Raw genomic sequence first — 18,048 nt, 5'->3', positions numbered from 1 at the left:
TTATAGAGAAGGAGTTGTGGCGTTTCTGCGGTATGTTGTCAACCATCTCAAGGAGGAGGGTGAGACATATGATGAATTTCTTATGTTGTGTCCGTGTACAAATTGTTTAAATCTCTGTGCATGCTCCGTTGGCGACGTAGAAGATCATTTATTCGTAAATGGAATCGATCAAACGTATACTATTTGGAATAAGCATGGGGAAAAGGATGAGGCAATAACTAGTAGTAAGCCAGTTAACGTCAACAATGGTATGCACGCTGAATTTGAAATGGGAACTCCCACTGATGCTCCAGACGAAGATTTTGGAATGGGAACTCCCACTGATGCTCCAGACACTATAGATATGATGCAGGCTGCAGAAGAGTTCGCAGATGACCCTATAAAGTTTAAAAAGTTACTTGAAAATGCTGAAAAGCCCTTATACGAAGGATGTCCCAACTTCACAAAGTTGTCTGCAATTGTGCAGTTGTTTAAGTTGAAGAGTAAGCACGGTGCATCAGACATGTTTTTTAATGAATTGTTACCCTTGTTAAAGGACATGCTTCCCAAAGAAGGTAATTTAATGGCGAGGAGTACATATCAGGCAAAAAAATATTGAAATCAATGGGTTCAGGGTACACAAAGATACATGCATGTATCAACAACTGCATTCTTTATTGGAATGAGTACAAGGATGAAAAAGTGTGTCCTACTTGTAAAGCACCCAGATGGAAAGTTGACAGGGATGGTAAAGTTTACGAGAATGTTCCAGCAAAGGTATTGTGGTACTTCGACATCATCCCAAGATTTCAGCGGCTGTTTCAATCGAAGCACACAGCAAAAGATTTGATATGGCACGATACCACTAGAAACAAAGACGGTGTTTTACGTCATCCGGCAGACTCACATGCTTGGAGAGAGATAGATAACAATTTCCCAGAAATTAAAGGTGATCCAAGAAATCTGCGGTTAGCTGTTTCGGCTGATGGAGTTGATGTAAACACAGGCACCAAACATCACAGTGTATGGCCAGTTTTGGTTGTGATTTACAACCTTCCACCGGGGCTGTGTATGAAGAGAAAGTTCATCATGTTGTCGTTACTTATAGATGGTGCGCCAGGAAACAACATCGATGTCTTTTTAGAACCTCTTGTTAAAGATTTTCAATTCTTATTTGAGAAGGGAAAGAGAACATGGGATGCATATGCCCAAGAAATGTTTACTCTACGTGCAGTTGTTTTGTGGACGATAAACGATTATCCTGCTCTTGGTACACTATGTGGTTGTCGCTACGCTGGATATCATGGTTGTGTGGTGTGTCGTAAAAAAACGCACAGTATTAGGCTTCATGACTCAAACAAGAATGTTTATGTTGGTTATAGAAGATTTTTACCCTATGAGCATCCGTTCAGAAGGCAGAAGGGGGCATTTGGCGGAAAACAAGAGTGGGAGACTGCTCCAGAACCAATGACCGGGGAAGAAATATATGAGGAGGTAAAATGTATAAAGAATTCATGGGGAAAGAAGGGGACGAATACTCAAGGGGAAGACGTGCAGGCTACACCTGGAAAAGGTGGAAAGATGAAGCGCATCGGAAAAACGAAAATTGAGCGCATCAGAAAAATATCAAAAGAAGTCGATAGGTCAGGTGAGGAAGAGGAAGGCAGGGAAACCACTTACTGGAGCAAGTACAACATATGGCAGCGACTACTTAGATATTGGCGCTATAATGATGTCCAACATTGTATTGATTTCATGCATGTCGAAAAGAATGTGGGACAAAGTCTTGTTGGAACGTTGCTGCACAACGGGAATACAAAAGATGGATTAAACGCCAGAAAGGATTTGGTGCGTTTGGGGTTAAAATCGGAGTTACACCCTAAGACAGATGACAAAGGAACGATACTTCCCGCAGCATGTTATACATTAACTACGGAAGAAAAAGACATATTCTTGGAGACACTATCCGAGTTAAGAGTTCCAGAAGGGTATTGTTCGGATTTTTCCACCCTTGTGAACCTAAAAGAGCGTAAGCTGATCGGACTCAAATCACATGATTACCATATGCTTATGCAACAATTTTTGCCCGTCGCTATTCGATCAATTATGCCTACACCTGTGAGATATGCTATTATCAGGTTTTGTTTCTTTTTCAGATCAATATCTGCCAAAGAAATCATGGTGGAAGAGCTAGATAAATTGCAAGAGGATCTCTGTGTGACGTTATGCTTACTAGAGAAGTATTTTCTTCCATCCTTCTTTGACATCATGATTCATTTAACTGTACATCTTACCAGGGAAGTGAAGTTATGCGGTCCGGTTTGCTTTCGATGGATGTATCCTTTCGAAAGGTGTATGAAGGTTATAAAGGGGCATGTGCGAAACAAGAATCAACCTTGTGGATGCATTGCCGAAGAGAATGTTGCAGAAGAGACGATTGAGATATATTGTGAGTACCATAAAAGCATCAGGACAATTGGTATTCCACTAGATAGGCATAATACATCTCAGGAGGGAGAACCGTTATCAGCTGAAGAGCCGTGTATAGTTACCCCTGAACAGTTGAGACAAGCACATTTCTATGTAATGCAGAACACGCCTGAAATTGAGCCTTACATAGAGTAAGTATTAATTTTTTTTTTTTTCCTGTTTTTTTTCCTGTTTTTTTTTTTGTACAAAGTATAATAACATTTGGTTATTGTACATACCAGCCGACACAAGCTATATTTGGAAACTAACTATTCTACTAAAAAGCGAGCATGGCTAGAGAAAGAGCACTCTAACACTTTTGGCGCTTGGTTAAAAAATGAGGTAATAGGTCATAGAAAAAGTGTCTTGTTTGATGTGTTATATTCCTTTAAACTCAAGGTTCATCCTAATAATGAATTTCAGGTTGAAAAAGAGTTGGCAGACGACAGAGAAAGTATCTCAGAGAACTTAAGATGGATATCACACGGCCCGCACTACGAGGTAACGAAATACACTGTATATCGCATCAATGGATATCTATTCCGCACAAGATCCCGTGATGGTAGAATTCACCAGAATAGTGGGGTTAGCGTTGCAGCAAATGACATGCACATATCTAGAGATGATGATGTTACATATGGTAAAGCCTCTTATTATGGTGTCTTGCAAGAGATATGGGAGTTAGATTACTGTGAAAGAAAAGTTCATCTGTTCAAGTGCAATTGGGTTGATAATAAACGTGGGGTCAAAAGAGATGCTCTTGGCTACAAGATTGTTGACCTTACTATGTTGGGATACAAAAATGATCCTTTTATTTTAGCCTCACAAGCTAAGCAGGTATTTTATGTCAAAGACCAGTTAGATAAGAAAAAGTCTATTGTTTTTGTGACACCTCCCAAAAATTATAGAGATGACGATGGCAACGATGAGGAATTCAGTACAGTAATCTTTTCTGCGAATGATAATATCTTGCCGTCTGTAGATCCACAAGACTTGGGTAAAGAATCCCGAAATGATTACTTCCGAACTGACTGCCGAGGTTTACTTATACGCAAGCCAAAATGACACACTCCCGCAGGTACATCGCTTTATTTCCTTTAATCTGTGGTTATTCGGTTAGTGACATGATATTGAAAGAACGATAAAGATGGAACTTATGTTTAATCCTGTTCCTTAGCATGCTTTCTGTATGTTTGCGTGCTTTATTCTTTGTAAAATGAATAACATCATTTTATCCGTGTCTCATATGGAACTTCAATTGAAATTTCTACTACTGTACTTTACAACTTGCTACTCTGGTCACTTTTAAATAGATATCCAAGAGAATGAGAGTTGGTATGTTTTTGTCCTATTGCTTGAATATATTTATGGGCACATGCACTATAACTACATGTTGTACTTGTATTTCAGAAATCTTTTATACACTTCATAACATTACTCAAAGCATATGGTGAAATTGAATTCCAAGTACCCAAATTAGATTCGTAACCCTGTAGATATATGATGGAAACTCCAGTTCATTAACCACAAAAAAAACATTTAAAATGATGGTGCTAAAGGTCTTATGGTTCTCAATTTTATGGTGAAAGCATTTGGGGGCGGACTGATGCTTTTTCCTAAGTGAATTGCATGGAGCGGTTCACTTGCTTGTGTGAGGAGTTTGTATTGTGTAGCCTGTGAAGAATAGTGAATTTTAATCTCATTTTCCTTGTTCCAATTTAACCCTCAACCGTTTTGAATACCATACTTGACAGGGTTTTTCCCATATCTTGTGAAAGTCCTCTTTGTAAGAAGTCTTGACCACAATTTATGTTGAGTTGGGCTGACACCTTGTATTAATTGTTGTGCCCTCGTTCTTTCTTCCTTGTTTTTTTGAACTCAGAACCCTATTTTCCTGTTGCAGGTTCGTTGTGGCTATTCAACACTCTACATTGTCCCTGAGCTTTGACGAAGTCATTTTTATGCCATCAGATGCCTCTATAAGTTTGACACTCGAATTGTAGGACACGAACTCTGCATCTAAAACATCAAGAATTTGATTATGGGATTGTTTTGTCTTGTTATATAAAGAGCAAAAGAAATGCATTCCTACTGCAATCGTAGTTTTGGAGTGGCTGGCTCCAAAATCAATTTGATGTAATATTTTTGTTTTTTCTTTTGGAAAGAGGTAAATAAAAAATATTGGTTGTAGATCTAAATTTTTTCATTAAATATATTGGCTAAAAATATAAAGCTTTTGTGAATTGATAAGTTAAACAGGTTTGGTTGGTCTCACAGATGGCTCCTGTCGTTTGCAGTCCCTTCTAGATTTGTATGAAAAGTTTAAGATATGGTTTCCTATTTTGGATTTTGGCATGGTTATATATCGGGAATTTTGGGAGAAAGTAACACAACAGAACTCCACTATACATGTTTATTTTCACAAAACACCCGGCTGCACCCGCTGTATTGCAATTACCTTGGAAGCCACAATCACTTGTAATGTATCCTTCTATACACCAGAGCTTGAGGTTTCTTTATTGCAGTGAACATGCATAAACATTACCCTAGCATATGTTGCTTGAAAATTAAGCATACTAGGAGCATTTGGCCTAGAAAAGACTCGGTAACAACCATGGCTAGTACTTTAAAAGTTAAAATTCAATCTCATGTGTCTAATGGATCCGACGCTATGTTCACAATTTTTTTTCGTGTAGCCATATCATAATCCTCCCAAAAAAAAATATGGAGTAACCATATGTCAATCTTTTGTCATGTTTGATATAATGTGTCAATTCCTTAGTATATGCGTGTCTAATAAACCAGATATTATGGACACATAAACAAACCAATGTGGCTAAATAAATCCTCTTTCCGTCACAGTCTAAAAGGTGTGTCTATTGTCATCCGACACTTTTGACACCTACAAAATTATTTAATGTGGCCATATACGCATCTATGGCTACATGTGATTGGATTAAACTGAAAACCATGACCAAACGATACCCTATGGATACAGTTGATGGGTTTAGGAATAAACCCATGACTAAATGGTGCACTATGGCTACATGGTAAAACAAAATGTGTCTATAGTTATACTGATGACCAATAGCCACACAAATAACCTGAAACGTGGCTGGACTGTACACTAAAAAACGTGGCCTATGTGAAGGTTTGTACTAGTGAACCTCAGGAATATCCCACAAATGTCTATGTTGCATTTTTTGAACCACTTTCCAATTTAATCCGAATTTGTGATCATTAACATAGAACACTTGCCGAACTTGGGATGCAAAAATAAATGGTTGATCCTCGTACCAGAAATTGCTCACATCTAAGCATGTCAAACTATAGTCCTTCCGAATCCTATTTCTCCTTGGGTTTACATCAAACCATTTGCACTTAAATAACACAACGCGAACCCAGCGTATACTCTAACTCGATAACATCGCTTACAGTACCGTAAAATTCCATTGCCGAACCATCATGTTCACTATCAACTACCAAACCACTATTTTGGGTTGTCCGGCGAACTTCCCTTTGACTAGTGTGGAAGCGCACTCCATTAACATTGCAAACAGAATATGAATTTGCACGAAAATCAAATCCCCATGCTAATGAGTATAACTCCTGAGTAGCTTCGGGTGACTTTTTGGCCCATAAAGTTGTCATCTGCCAAAAGAATTTAGAAAAATTTAAATTTACGATGAAACAATATCTCTTTCTTTCTGGTTGTTGCCACCAAGTCTCTTGCTCCTATTAAGCTCATCCTTAGTCGAAGTAGGTAGTGGTACTGGGTGGTGTTTGCATTTGGGAGTGTCGACATATGGTCCGTATAAATTTCTAAGGTTTAGCATGGTAGATAACATCTATGACTAGTTTGAACTTATATGGTTTGGTGCAGCATGTTTTGGATGGATATATATGTCTTTAAAAACCAGGTTTGTATAAATCACACGTTGCTAGTTGTCGGCAATCAACCCATATATATATATATTAGAAAATGAAAAACTTCTAGTACGAATGCCACTAGTGTGAAAGATGCTATTTTCTTTATCGGCAAGGCTTTTAAAATGACTCTTAAGTTTTCTGTTTGACTAATTAATGTTACGGTTTAGGACATGCATGGTCTCATTTTTCTGCCATCACTATCTACACTAACCGCTGCTACTTTCTTTTTGGGGGTGGGGGAAGAAAGTACACAGTTATGATCATCTCAAAAAACAATCAATAAGTATAAAAAGAGAGAACACTTACACGATCTTTAAACCATTCGGGAAACTGTTTTTGATGTCTTTGCAACACGTTCACATTATTTTCCTTCTTCAACAAAGTCAGGTGCTCTCTACAGAAATTAGATAACAAACAATAAGATTTTTCATGTTTAGTGATAACTTTGCATAAATGTTAATAATATTAAAGCTACTCACTGCATGTAAGGCTGCACTTCATCACAATTGTTTAGAACGAACCAGATCATTTGATCTCGTTCTTGCAATGATAATTCGTTTATATCATAAGCACCAGTAGGACAAATATCGTGAGCGAAGACAGATATAGATCCCCTTTTCCGTTGATTATTGTTTGATCTATCAGGATTTCTTTCTGGTCGAGTAAACTTTGTTTCCGTCCCACGGAAATGCATTGAACAAAATGTCAAAGACTCGTTAACAATGTAAGCTTCTGCAATTGATCCCTCTGGACGAGCTTTATTTTTCACGTAACACTTAAGAGTCCCCAATGCCCTGAAAATTGTAAATTTATAAATAAAATAAAAAACAACAAAGATGTATATGTATTCGAAAATATAAATATATGTCATGGAATAATAAGGTACGCGAATTATACATACCTTTCAATTGGATACATCCAGCTATAACCTACTGGTCCAACAAGTTTTGCTTCCTGTGGCAAGTGAACAGCTAGGTGAACCATGACATCAAAAAAGGCAGGTGGATAAATCCTTTCCAACTTACACAAAATCAACGGTATTGCTTTTTCGAGTTCATCCAAGTGAGCTACAGTCAATGTCTTTGCACACAAATCATGAAAGAAATTGCACAACTCAATCAAGGGAGTGCACAGATCTTTTTTCAGGTAAGGTCGAATCCCGACAGGGAGTAGCCTTTGTAATAAAACATGACAATCATGACTTTTGAGACCGGATATCTTTCCTTCATTAACGTTAACACTCCTTGATATGTTAGCGGCATAACCATCTGGAAACTTCACCGATTTTAGGAATTTACAAAAATCTCTCCTTTGATCTGGTGACAGAGTATAACACGCAGGACGTTTTATGAATTTGTTTCCCACGCGTTTAAGATGCAGCTCTTTCTTTATGTTCATGTCTTCCAAATCTAAACGAGCTTTCATTGTATCTTTTGTTTTTCCTTCAATGTTCATCAATGTTCCCACAATGTTATCACATATATTTTTCTCAATATGCATCACATCAAGCTTATGTCTGATTAAATGATCTTTCCAATATGGAAGCTCGTAGAATATGCTCTTCTTTACCCAGTTCAATTCATCAGGACAACGCTTACGATTCTTATCATATATATCTGGATGCTTTCCCGGATTGGTTTTAATATTGTTCATCTGGGACAAAAGTTCATCTCCTGTAAACTTCTTAGGTGGAGACCGATAATCGTGTTTTCCATTATGAAGATTACTCCGTCTCCACTTATGATCAGGGGACAGGTATCGGCGATGGCCCATATAACATATCTTGCTCCTCAATTTAATTGATGGTGCATCTTCATTGCAAACAGGACAAGCTAAATACCCTTTTGTACTCCATCCAGACAAATTGGCATATGCTGGAAAGTCATTAATGGTCCACAACACAGCTGCATGCATACGAAAACTTTTTTCACTTGAGGCATCATAAGTTTCCACACCAGTATCCCACAATTCTTTCAGTTCATCAATCAAAGGACGCAAATATACATCAATATCTCTGCCAGGTGCTTGTGGGCCAGGAATAAGTAATGACATCATGAAAAAAGGCTCCTTCATGCATTTCCAAGGAGGTAGATTATAAGGTATAAGTATCACCGGCCACATGCTGTATGAGTTGCTCATGTTTCCAAAAGGATTAAATCCATCGGTGGCCAAACCAATTCGAACGTTACGTGGATCTTGTGCAAACGATGGATACCGATTATCAAAATCTTTCCAAGCTTCCCCATCAGCAGGATGCTTCAAAACGCCTTCTTTCTGGTCATACTTGCTTTGTGCCATCGCATATCTTTAGCTGTGTGTTTTGATGAAAATAACCTTTGTAATCTAGGTTTTAATGGAAAATATCGCATATCTTGTGCGGGATTTTCTTGCCTTTCCCATCGTCAATTTTGTACCTAGACTCATGACAAACAGGACAATCAACTCTTTCACTGTGCTCTTTCCAAAAGAGTGCACAATCATTTTTGCATGCATGGATTGATTCATAACCCAATCCCAAGTCACGAAGCATCTTCTTGGCATCATAGTATGACTTCGGAATCCTATTGGTTTTTGGAAAAGCTAGTTTCAGCAGTTGGAGGAGCATTTCAAAGCACTTGTTACTCATGTGATTTAGTACCTTGATATGCATCAACTTTATAAGGAACGTCAATGACGAAAAATCTGTGCAGCCAGGATACAATTCTTCTTTGGCTTCACTTAATAACTCAGCAAACTCTCCAAAATCTACTTCACCCTTATCATCACGACCAGTATCCATTCCTTCTCCTTGACTATCCAACCGTCTCGATTCGATTTGTGTGTGTATCATTTCAACTATTTCATCGTCGTCCTCATAATCATCATCATCATCATCAATATCAACGTTGGCGGAACTTGGATTAGGCTGATTTTGGGAATAAGGATCAACTTCTCCATGATGTATCCATATCGTGTAACTTCCTGCCATTCCATATTTATATAGATGGCTTTCGACAAAATTCAATGAAACATGACCGTTTGCGTTTATACAATTTGCACATGGACATAAACATTTATCCATGTTTTTCTCCGCCATATAATTAGATGCCATCTGAATAAACGATTGAACCCCTTTTAAGAATTTAGGACTCAACTTGTTTCTCTCGTACATCCAGCTTTTATCCATTCCTGTGAATAAAGAAGAAGGTAAGATATTTATGAAAAAAATTTATAGGAAAATAATTCATCAGATAATAACATATGCTTCAAATAAATATATAATAAATAATACTAAAAACCTTGGAAAATTACAATAAAACCACATACAAACAGAAAACCAAACCATTAAACCTGAATTTTGAATAGCGTTTTATTCGTTAGCCAAAGGATTTATCTTCTCTTGATTGAAACAAAAAAATAATCAACAATCATCAAAGACAAAAAAATATAAGATATTAGGAAGAAAAAAAAGCAATTACATAATGTTTTTGATAATTATAATTTTTTATAGAAATCATAGAATCATGATAACAATATGTAGTTCAACTAGATATTTTGCATAAAGTAAAATAATTATAATTAAATTGAAATTTACATGAACAAAACAAACCATGAAGATCTATAGCGTATGAACTTCATAAAGAGTAAACAAAAATTTGACCAACCTGTATTTTCTCTTGAAAGTAAATCAAGTGATGCACACGGTGTGAAAACGAATCAATTAATCTCCCACACGTTGTGCTATGATTCTCATCTAATAATCTTCTTTATGACACCTGTGATTTTATAGGAAAGTACCAACTTTGGAATACCTATTTCACCTCAGATAACAAGTAAATCGGAAGTCGAGTTCAACGCAAATACGAATTCTTTTTTTTTTATAAACTATACGAATTCTTTTAATAAGCTAAGTTTTTGATTCTAAGTACAGGTGGCTTGAATACAAAGCAAGGCGAAGCCAGGTGTTAGATATTGTACGCGGTACTTATCAAATCTCAAATGCATATCTTTTCCTTTTTGTTAATACATTTAATCCAACGGTGAACTGATTTTGCATCACCCATATACAAGTCGGTGGGTGAGTGAACCCTTAATATTATAATTAAACGGATCCTGGCCCACTACTTAGAAATCCTGGTTTTAGTTTGCTTCTTATTATATAGGTGAGCTGAACTTTATATGCACACTTTATTAAATTTAATCTAAATAGCTACCAGGTGTTAATAACTAAATTGTTCGAATTAAGTCATGATTATTTAAATCGCTTTGACGCCCCATCATCTCTAGCATCATTTGATTTGCTTTCAAAGGTAAAATTTTATAGTATTTATCAAATTTAATTTTCATGCGAGTGAATATGTAACAGATTTCTTGGTTGATAATAAAACACGACGTCTTTCTTCTACGAAATGTAAACTTTATGAATTTTTGCAGATACTCTAGTGAAAGAATGGCGGCAAAATGCCAAGTATGTATGATGTTAATCTGTTTGATATGTTGGTTATATCCCTTTGGGTTAATATGATGTATATAATTTGGGTCAGATCATCCATATGTGAAAAGGAAGCTCAGTCTCGTTCACATTTGTTTTCCAAAAGATTGTCAACCGTAAGTAACTAACGTTATGGTTCTTTATATGCATATGCATAATTCCTCTAATATTCCATGAATAAGTTTGTAATTAATAATTGTGTTTTTTTTGTACAAAGAACTTATCCATTCAACTTGGTGCACATAATGCGCAATTTGAATCAGGACTGGATCGAGAGGATAGTGTAGGAAATATTCTTCATTTTCAAACTAGCATAGATCCCCCAGAGTAGGATATATCCCAAGACCAGAGCATTTTTGCCTTCTTTGATCCCCAAAACTAGGATGTTTACTATTAAACTTAAATATGTTTTTTATATATATGGTTTCTATACGCAACTTCTTATTTCTCATACTATTTGCTTAACTAACCAGCGCGAAATGAATTTCACCACTGAAGAGATAATGATCTTTGCAGGGCTTATCTTGCAGGCTTAGAAGAAACTACAATGGAGGAGAGCGCAACAACATTCTGGGATCGTGTTCTTCAATATTTTGTCAACTTAAATGGTAATGATCAAGGAAGAACGGCACAATGTCTATCAGAAAGATTCGGGGACATACGTCTTTGTGTTCACGGTATCAAAAAATATTGAGGGGCTTGAATATAGATAAAGAAGCTGCAATTCTTGCATATGCTGCATCTGTAGGGCGCGAATTCAAATTCACGGAGGCTTATGAAATTATCAAAGAAGATGTTTTTTAAGCTTGTATTAAACTTGCATTAAGGAATTAATAAAGTTTTCTTTGGATTATGACCAGTTGGGCAACTAAAATTTTTTTCCCGTCTTCCACTTAACAAATGTTACCAAAGTTTATTTTTTCTACAGAACCTCGCTAGAGAAAGAAATAAGAAACTTATAATGTTTCAGTCCTTCCTGATTTTGGTGAGCAAAGAAAAGGGACTTGAAACATAAACGAAAATGTTGTTTTAAAGAAAAAGAAAACCAAACCGATGATAGGTTTGCAAGAGTGACATAAGCTGTAGTACAAAAAGAAGTACAATGACAAAAGTCCGTACATATAAACCTTATAGGGACACAACTGAACAGTCTGCACATACTTTCCTAATTCCAAAAGAGACTGCAGGTCATATTTAAAGACAACAGAACACGGCAAACAACTGCAAGTTGCTGCAAAGAAGAGAATGGCTGAATTAATTTATCTACAACCACCTATTGAAGCCTGCAAGACTATCCTGTTGCTAAGACACTGCAAAGCAGTGAAAAGTATACTAAGAATTAATCGAGGTACACATAGAAAAGGCTTTCCAAATGCCGCTTACTGAATTAACATCTAAATTTAGAAGAAAACAAGACAAAAACATTGAACACTGCCGCTTCTGGCTAACTCAGATGCTGACGCTACTTCCACCAGCTTCTGGCTTCGGTCCAACCAACACGTTACATTTCTTAATCGTCAACAGAAATTGACTTCATCATCAAAAATTAAATTTGCGAGAAATAAGCGACGTCATTAAAAAGCTATTCAGCGATACATGACTTGGTTTCTCACAACAACAATATTTTATGACGGACATTTGTTGTCATCACTAACTATATTTTTTTGTGGTAAACACAAATCATCACAGAAACACATTATTGGTGATAGAAGCTGTTTTAGTCCCAAAATGTATTTGGAGTGACAACCTATTTTGTGTAGCAAAAAAAAACCCAGCGGCAAAAGTCGACTTCATCACTAAAAATTAAGTTTGCGAGAAATAAGTGATGTCGTTAAAAGAATATCTAACGACAAAAAATTTAGTTTCTCATAAAAATAATATTTTATGACGAATATTCATGGTAATCACTAATTGTGATTTTCTGTGGCGAATATAAATAATCACTAAAAAAATTATATGTGAGAAAGAAGTATTTAGTCCCTGATTTTGCTTTTGGTGACAAGCTTAGCGATAATTATAAAAGTTCATCGCAAATAAATTTTTATAGTGGTGAACTTTTTTTTTGTTGCAAACAATGACTTTTGGTGGCAAATTTAAATCGTCGTCCAAAATATTGTCACTAAATCCTTAATTTCTTGTAGTGACAAATTTTTAATCCCAAAACCATATTTTAATCTAAACACAATTAACTTAATCAACTTTAATTAATTTTTAATAATAATCAGTTAGGGGCATTTTAGCCATTTAGAAAATATTTTTATAAAGGATGACCTAAATTAGGATGGGATGATCTTTTTTATCCTCTGATGCTTGGCACCCATTTAATTTTTATGACCCCCAATTAAATCAGATAAAAAAAGGCAATCTGATTGATGTCATAGAAAATACGTAAAAAATGTAGGAACAGGATCACAGGCTTAGCCATTTAGGAATCTTTAAAAAATTCTAGTAGATATTTTGTTGCAGGGAATCACATGAGTGGCACAAGTCTCCCAAGGAGTTGCATGCCCTTAATATAATCAGAAGTTTAAAATTGGAATCTATTACTGTATATTGGAGATCAACACCATATGACAATCAAGTAAAAACTCGTATCACCATCGCATCTTTCCATGAATTATGAAGACATGAACAAAAGCTTAAGAGAAAACAGTTCTAATGGATCTCATAACGCGAGTTTTGATAGAGGGCTTAAGAATAATAAATAATACTCCCTCTATTTTTGGAAAGAAGATACTTTCACTTTTTCAATTTGGCATAAAAATAGGTCAAATGAAAAAAAATGAAAATATAAAACAGAGGGAGTAATTTTTATGGGTTAAGGAAATCTTTTATAATATTAAAAATAATAAAGTACCAATGAATTCGGATCTGTAAATATATATCTCCATAATATATATCTCTGTAAATGAGAACATAACAATTATAAATCTTGATTATCATGAGAACATAACAATTCTCAATATATAGTAGTTACATGTAACATCCGTTGTGAAAAAAACCCCAAAAGAGAACGTAATATCCGGGTAATTTTGTTCTTGATGATTCCGATGCTGGCTGAGAGTGGGACTGTTATCTGCGTTGTAAAGTTCCCATTCTCAGCCTGCAGTGGGAACCCCAAGAATAAAATTCCCCACATGGTGTAGATCTCACTCTCGCACGCACATAACGCCCTTGCTTTAATCAAATACAACGCTGATCCGCAGATGAAAAAATTGGTGGAAGTACTCTGTTCTCCGGTATCAGTATATCCCATACCACTCTAAACCTCAGAAGGCGATTTTGAATGGTTGACGTCGTATACATCAAATGAAACTTGTTGCAGCTATATATACGTATTGAATGGCGATAGCTACAACAACTATCATTTGATGCAGACAACGTCTTTTGAGTTTCTTGTTGGTACGAGCATCATTGCAGCTGTTATACTTACAGACGAAGGCCCTACTAGTCAAGACTAAACGGGGTTACGGCAAAAATTTTCCAAGTTTTAGCAAATCGAGTAACAACTGCTTATTGAACACAATTTTTTTCTCTTTCGAAAAATCTTGACTAGTAAGGCATCCGTCTAGCCACAAACTTGAAACAATAAAATTCTTTTAGAGGTTGAAAAAAAAATCTTAGATAGAGAGAACTTGATGGTATGACAAAATATTAGCACAAGGAGGTTCCTTTTTATAATAACCTATTCCAACTCAATTCGCATGATATAACAGCATCTTCATGCAATGTCAGAAGTAAGCAGCTAGCTCACAAGTTCCCCGTTAGTCAACTACGGTCAAGTGTCTTAGCCTCTTAGGGTCATGCAACTTAAAAATTGATCCAGTGTTTGTTTCTCAGTTATCTATGCATAACACTGAGCCACTCGGTACAATATGCTAGTTTGCTTAAGATGAAAGGTTTTGTGCTCTGAGTGAATTGTGATGAAGTGCCTATATTCTGCCTGCTAAAATGAAGAGCACAATAAATATTTTTATTCAAAAAAATGAGTGAGGGTAACAGCAATCTTTGTAACAGATATCCGAGCTTTGCTCAAGGAAATAAGATTAAAAGATACATCTATGAGGACAAGGTCCTCGTCTCCTTTATATTTTCTTGATCCAATGTAACTTAAATACATTAAGATTGAAGTTGCAGTTCAACTTACTGTAACTGCAGGGACTCAGGGCCGGCGTAAGCAGGTCTTGAGGAGGTGCTTACAATCATCAGTGATGTGGTTTTGCCGTCACTTACCACCACATTTCACCTAGGGAGGTACTTACTACTACATTTTACTGCGGGTTGGAACTCCACTGGAAGGTGCTGGTGCACCTGATCTGGATCTCTTTTCCACAACTCGTGACAATTCCTTCACTGCCTCTTTTGAAATGTGGCGGGGCCGGCTCAACCAGTTTCCTCCATCGACCACAAGTGTCATACCGTTGATGTACTTAGCTATAATAATCCATGGGAGATGCACATCAGAACAATAGGTGAATGGAATACTTAAATCAAAAATGTGGGATGCATATTGTTGTTTACAGATTTCATTCACGAGACATGGAATTGAGGTCGCTAACCAAATACCTGTATATCTTTAAACTTCAAAGGAAGATGGATAATAAGCTAGATAAAGGGCTATACTAGACCAGTTATGTTTCCTACATGGTCTTAGTTAAGTCTGGGGTTTATTTAGTGGGTGTATTCCCATCCCTTCGGTATATCTACATTGTACTGTTTTTGTGGAATTTATTTTGGATCAAAATATGAAAAATGAACAAAAATGAGGTTACTGACCTGCATCTGAAGCTAGGTAGAGAGCGGCCATAGCAATATCCCATTTCTCTCCTGCTTTATACAGAGGCCTGGCATCTTCAGAATGGTTAATTTTCATTTCATCCGGAGCAAGCTTACTCAAGCCAGGAGTGTCACCAATTGGTCCTGGTGCAATCCCGTTCACTCTTATATCATAATCCGTACCCCACTCTAATGCCAACGACCTTGTAATGGCATCAACAGCTGCCTGTTGCAAGAGCGAAAAAAGAAATCTTACAAACCATCTTCACATGGGTCACAAAGGCAGCATACAAAACAAGGCATGATGAGAAGAATACCGAAAGAGTACCGAGTAAAATCCCATACCTTAGCGGCAGATACATGGATTTGATACCAAGCTGCTGTATAATGAAGTGTAGCACTTATGTTCATTATGGTTCCACCACCGGACGTGCCCCTCCCAAGACCTCCTTTCTTTATATACTTGAGCGCTGCGTGGCACATTGTAAATGTGCCTACCGAATCAATATCCATAACTGCAAAGACCACCAATTAGTTCACCAACACAACCTCTATCTTATGAAAGCATGTCCCGCAAGGAACGGCATGCCGACTGATACAATCCCTGGAAAGAGAAATGAAAATGTGAACCTGTTTTGAAACCATTAGGGGATAAATCCTCAGCAGGCACAAGAAAATTTCCAGCTGCAGCATTTACAAGAATGTCAATCCTCCCAAAATGTTGATAAGTTGCATCGACAACTCTGGTTGCGTCTTCTTTCTTCCGCACATCTCCCTCGAATCCAATCGCCTGAAATCACAAACCATTAACTACTATTTGTGTATCCAAAACATTAACTAGTCTGCTAAATTTAAGCAGAATCCGATGTAGCTCAAATGTAATTCTACCATCAATTAACCAATTAGGGTTCCTCCTGATGTTACTAAACCTCAATTCATCAGTGAAATAAAAGAAGGAACTTTCTTGGTGTGGGATTGAAGATGAACAAATTCAGGAATTTGGGGCAATCACAAAAATCATTCGTTTCATAAAAATTGAAGAAATTTTACATGAAATTTCATTCTGAATCGAGAATTCAGAATCAATGAATTAAGGGTATGTGTTAAGATTATTAATACCTGGATACCGAGAGAGCGAAGAGAAGAGACGGCAGAATCTAGAACAGATTTGCGTCTTCCCATGATAGCAACAGAAGCTCCATGTTTACCGAATTCTTTAGTAATCTCAAACCCAATTCCTGATCCTCCTCCGGTAATCAAAGCTACTTTCCCTTTCACTGTATCAGCCTTAAATGGAGACTCCATTTGTCTCCCTCCGGTAACAGAAAGCAGCAAAGAGTTTACACTACGGGCGTCTCTTTGTTTCTCTCTTTGTTTCTAAAAGGAGAGCATACGTGTAAATTCGTTGATCACTAAAAGTTAGGTTGGTTGGTCTCTTCTTGGGGTTGGCCGGTTGGGACTTGGGGGTATATTCATCTCTCGGCACACAAATGATCCACTTTTGTCTCCATTTTCTTTTCTTTTTTCAAGAAAAGAGAGCAAATATGTCATGCTCAAGTTCAATCAGTAGGGAGACGCAACTGGGACATGCAGTATGTGTATGGGTACGCATATTTGGTCTCTGGTCTTCCATAACCAGCCAGTACATGCACGAATACGCATATCATGGTTCATAATTTGGTTATGGGGAGGGCTTGATTCTTTTCTTGGACTGGTTTAAGGATAAAATTTACTAACGTATTATGGCCCAACTCGAAAAAGGCTACAAAAAATGTCTTTTCATCTTGTTGGGATTGGCTTAAGCTAGTCTAAGTCAAAGGGTAGTTCCGCCCCTGAGCTGATGCCAAATCTTTCAGGGGTATCATTATATAAGACAAAACGATAGAAAATGATCTTGATCGTTGGATCATATAAACGGTATCCCTGAAATATTTGGCATAAGCCTTTAACAATCATGAACCGGAGATGTGGAAAATCTATGGGGATATGGATTATTATTCCCATCCTATTCCACCTATAGGGATGATTTTTTTGACGAAAATACTAAACTGCCTTTAAAAAAAATAAAAACTAAATTAAACCTAAATATTGCCTACTCTCTTTCAAGTTCTCTTCTCCTTGTCTGCCAGCTCCTCACTTTGAAAACGATCTTTTTTACATCGCTGGTATTTGTATTAGTGATAAACACCATGCTGATAGACACATTTTTGTGTCTAATTTGTCCTCAATGTTCTGTATTGTTGATACTCGATTTCGTACTTATTATGGTGTTTTATGTGTTTGTAGGTATTTTTGGGAAATAAACATTTTTGGAAAATTCGGATCGAAAAGTTGCTCTAGGCACCCCCGGAAAAGTACTAAAGGCACCCTCATTTTGGATAAGGGCACCCCCAGGCACCCCAACTATTAAATGCACCCACACT

The 18,048-nt window shown here is 36.8% G+C and overlaps 3 protein-coding genes across 3 annotated transcripts; 1 reads left to right on the top strand and 2 right to left on the bottom strand.

Annotated features, from left to right (window-relative positions):
- Window positions 1–603: 603 nt before the first annotated feature.
- Window positions 604–3,513, top strand: LOC113275517. Its single transcript, XM_026525052.1, has 7 exons — window positions 604–1,002; window positions 1,162–1,473; window positions 1,750–1,967; window positions 2,136–2,219; window positions 2,277–2,600; window positions 2,691–2,790; window positions 2,872–3,513. Exons 1-7 carry the CDS (start codon window positions 604–606, stop codon window positions 3,511–3,513), a joined length of 2,079 nt encoding a protein of 692 aa, XP_026380837.1.
- A 2,316-nt stretch (window positions 3,514–5,829) lies between these two features.
- On the bottom strand, window positions 5,830–8,676 carry LOC113275507. Its single transcript, XM_026525041.1, has 4 exons — window positions 7,280–8,676; window positions 6,858–7,172; window positions 6,685–6,772; window positions 5,830–6,099 (listed from the first exon to the last, which is right to left on the bottom strand). Exons 1-4 carry the CDS (start codon window positions 8,674–8,676, stop codon window positions 5,830–5,832), a joined length of 2,070 nt encoding a protein of 689 aa, XP_026380826.1.
- Window positions 8,677–14,796: 6,120 nt separating this feature from the next.
- Window positions 14,797–17,000, bottom strand: LOC113323272 (peroxisomal 2,4-dienoyl-CoA reductase-like). The gene is made up of 5 exons (XM_026571559.1): window positions 16,745–17,000; window positions 16,256–16,415; window positions 15,971–16,140; window positions 15,626–15,851; window positions 14,797–15,283 (listed from the first exon to the last, which is right to left on the bottom strand). The coding sequence occupies exons 1-5, from the start codon at window positions 16,928–16,930 to the stop codon at window positions 15,114–15,116; spliced, it is 912 nt and encodes a 303-aa protein (XP_026427344.1). The 5' UTR covers window positions 16,931–17,000; the 3' UTR covers window positions 14,797–15,113.
- Between the last annotated feature and the right edge of the window lie 1,048 nt (window positions 17,001–18,048).

Source organism: Papaver somniferum, chromosome 1 (assembly GCF_003573695.1).
Source record: "Papaver somniferum cultivar HN1 chromosome 1, ASM357369v1, whole genome shotgun sequence".
NCBI lineage: Eukaryota > Viridiplantae > Streptophyta > Magnoliopsida > Ranunculales > Papaveraceae > Papaver > Papaver somniferum.
Note: the sequence above shows the minus strand (reverse complement) of the source record. Positions and strands in the feature narration are given on the sequence as shown.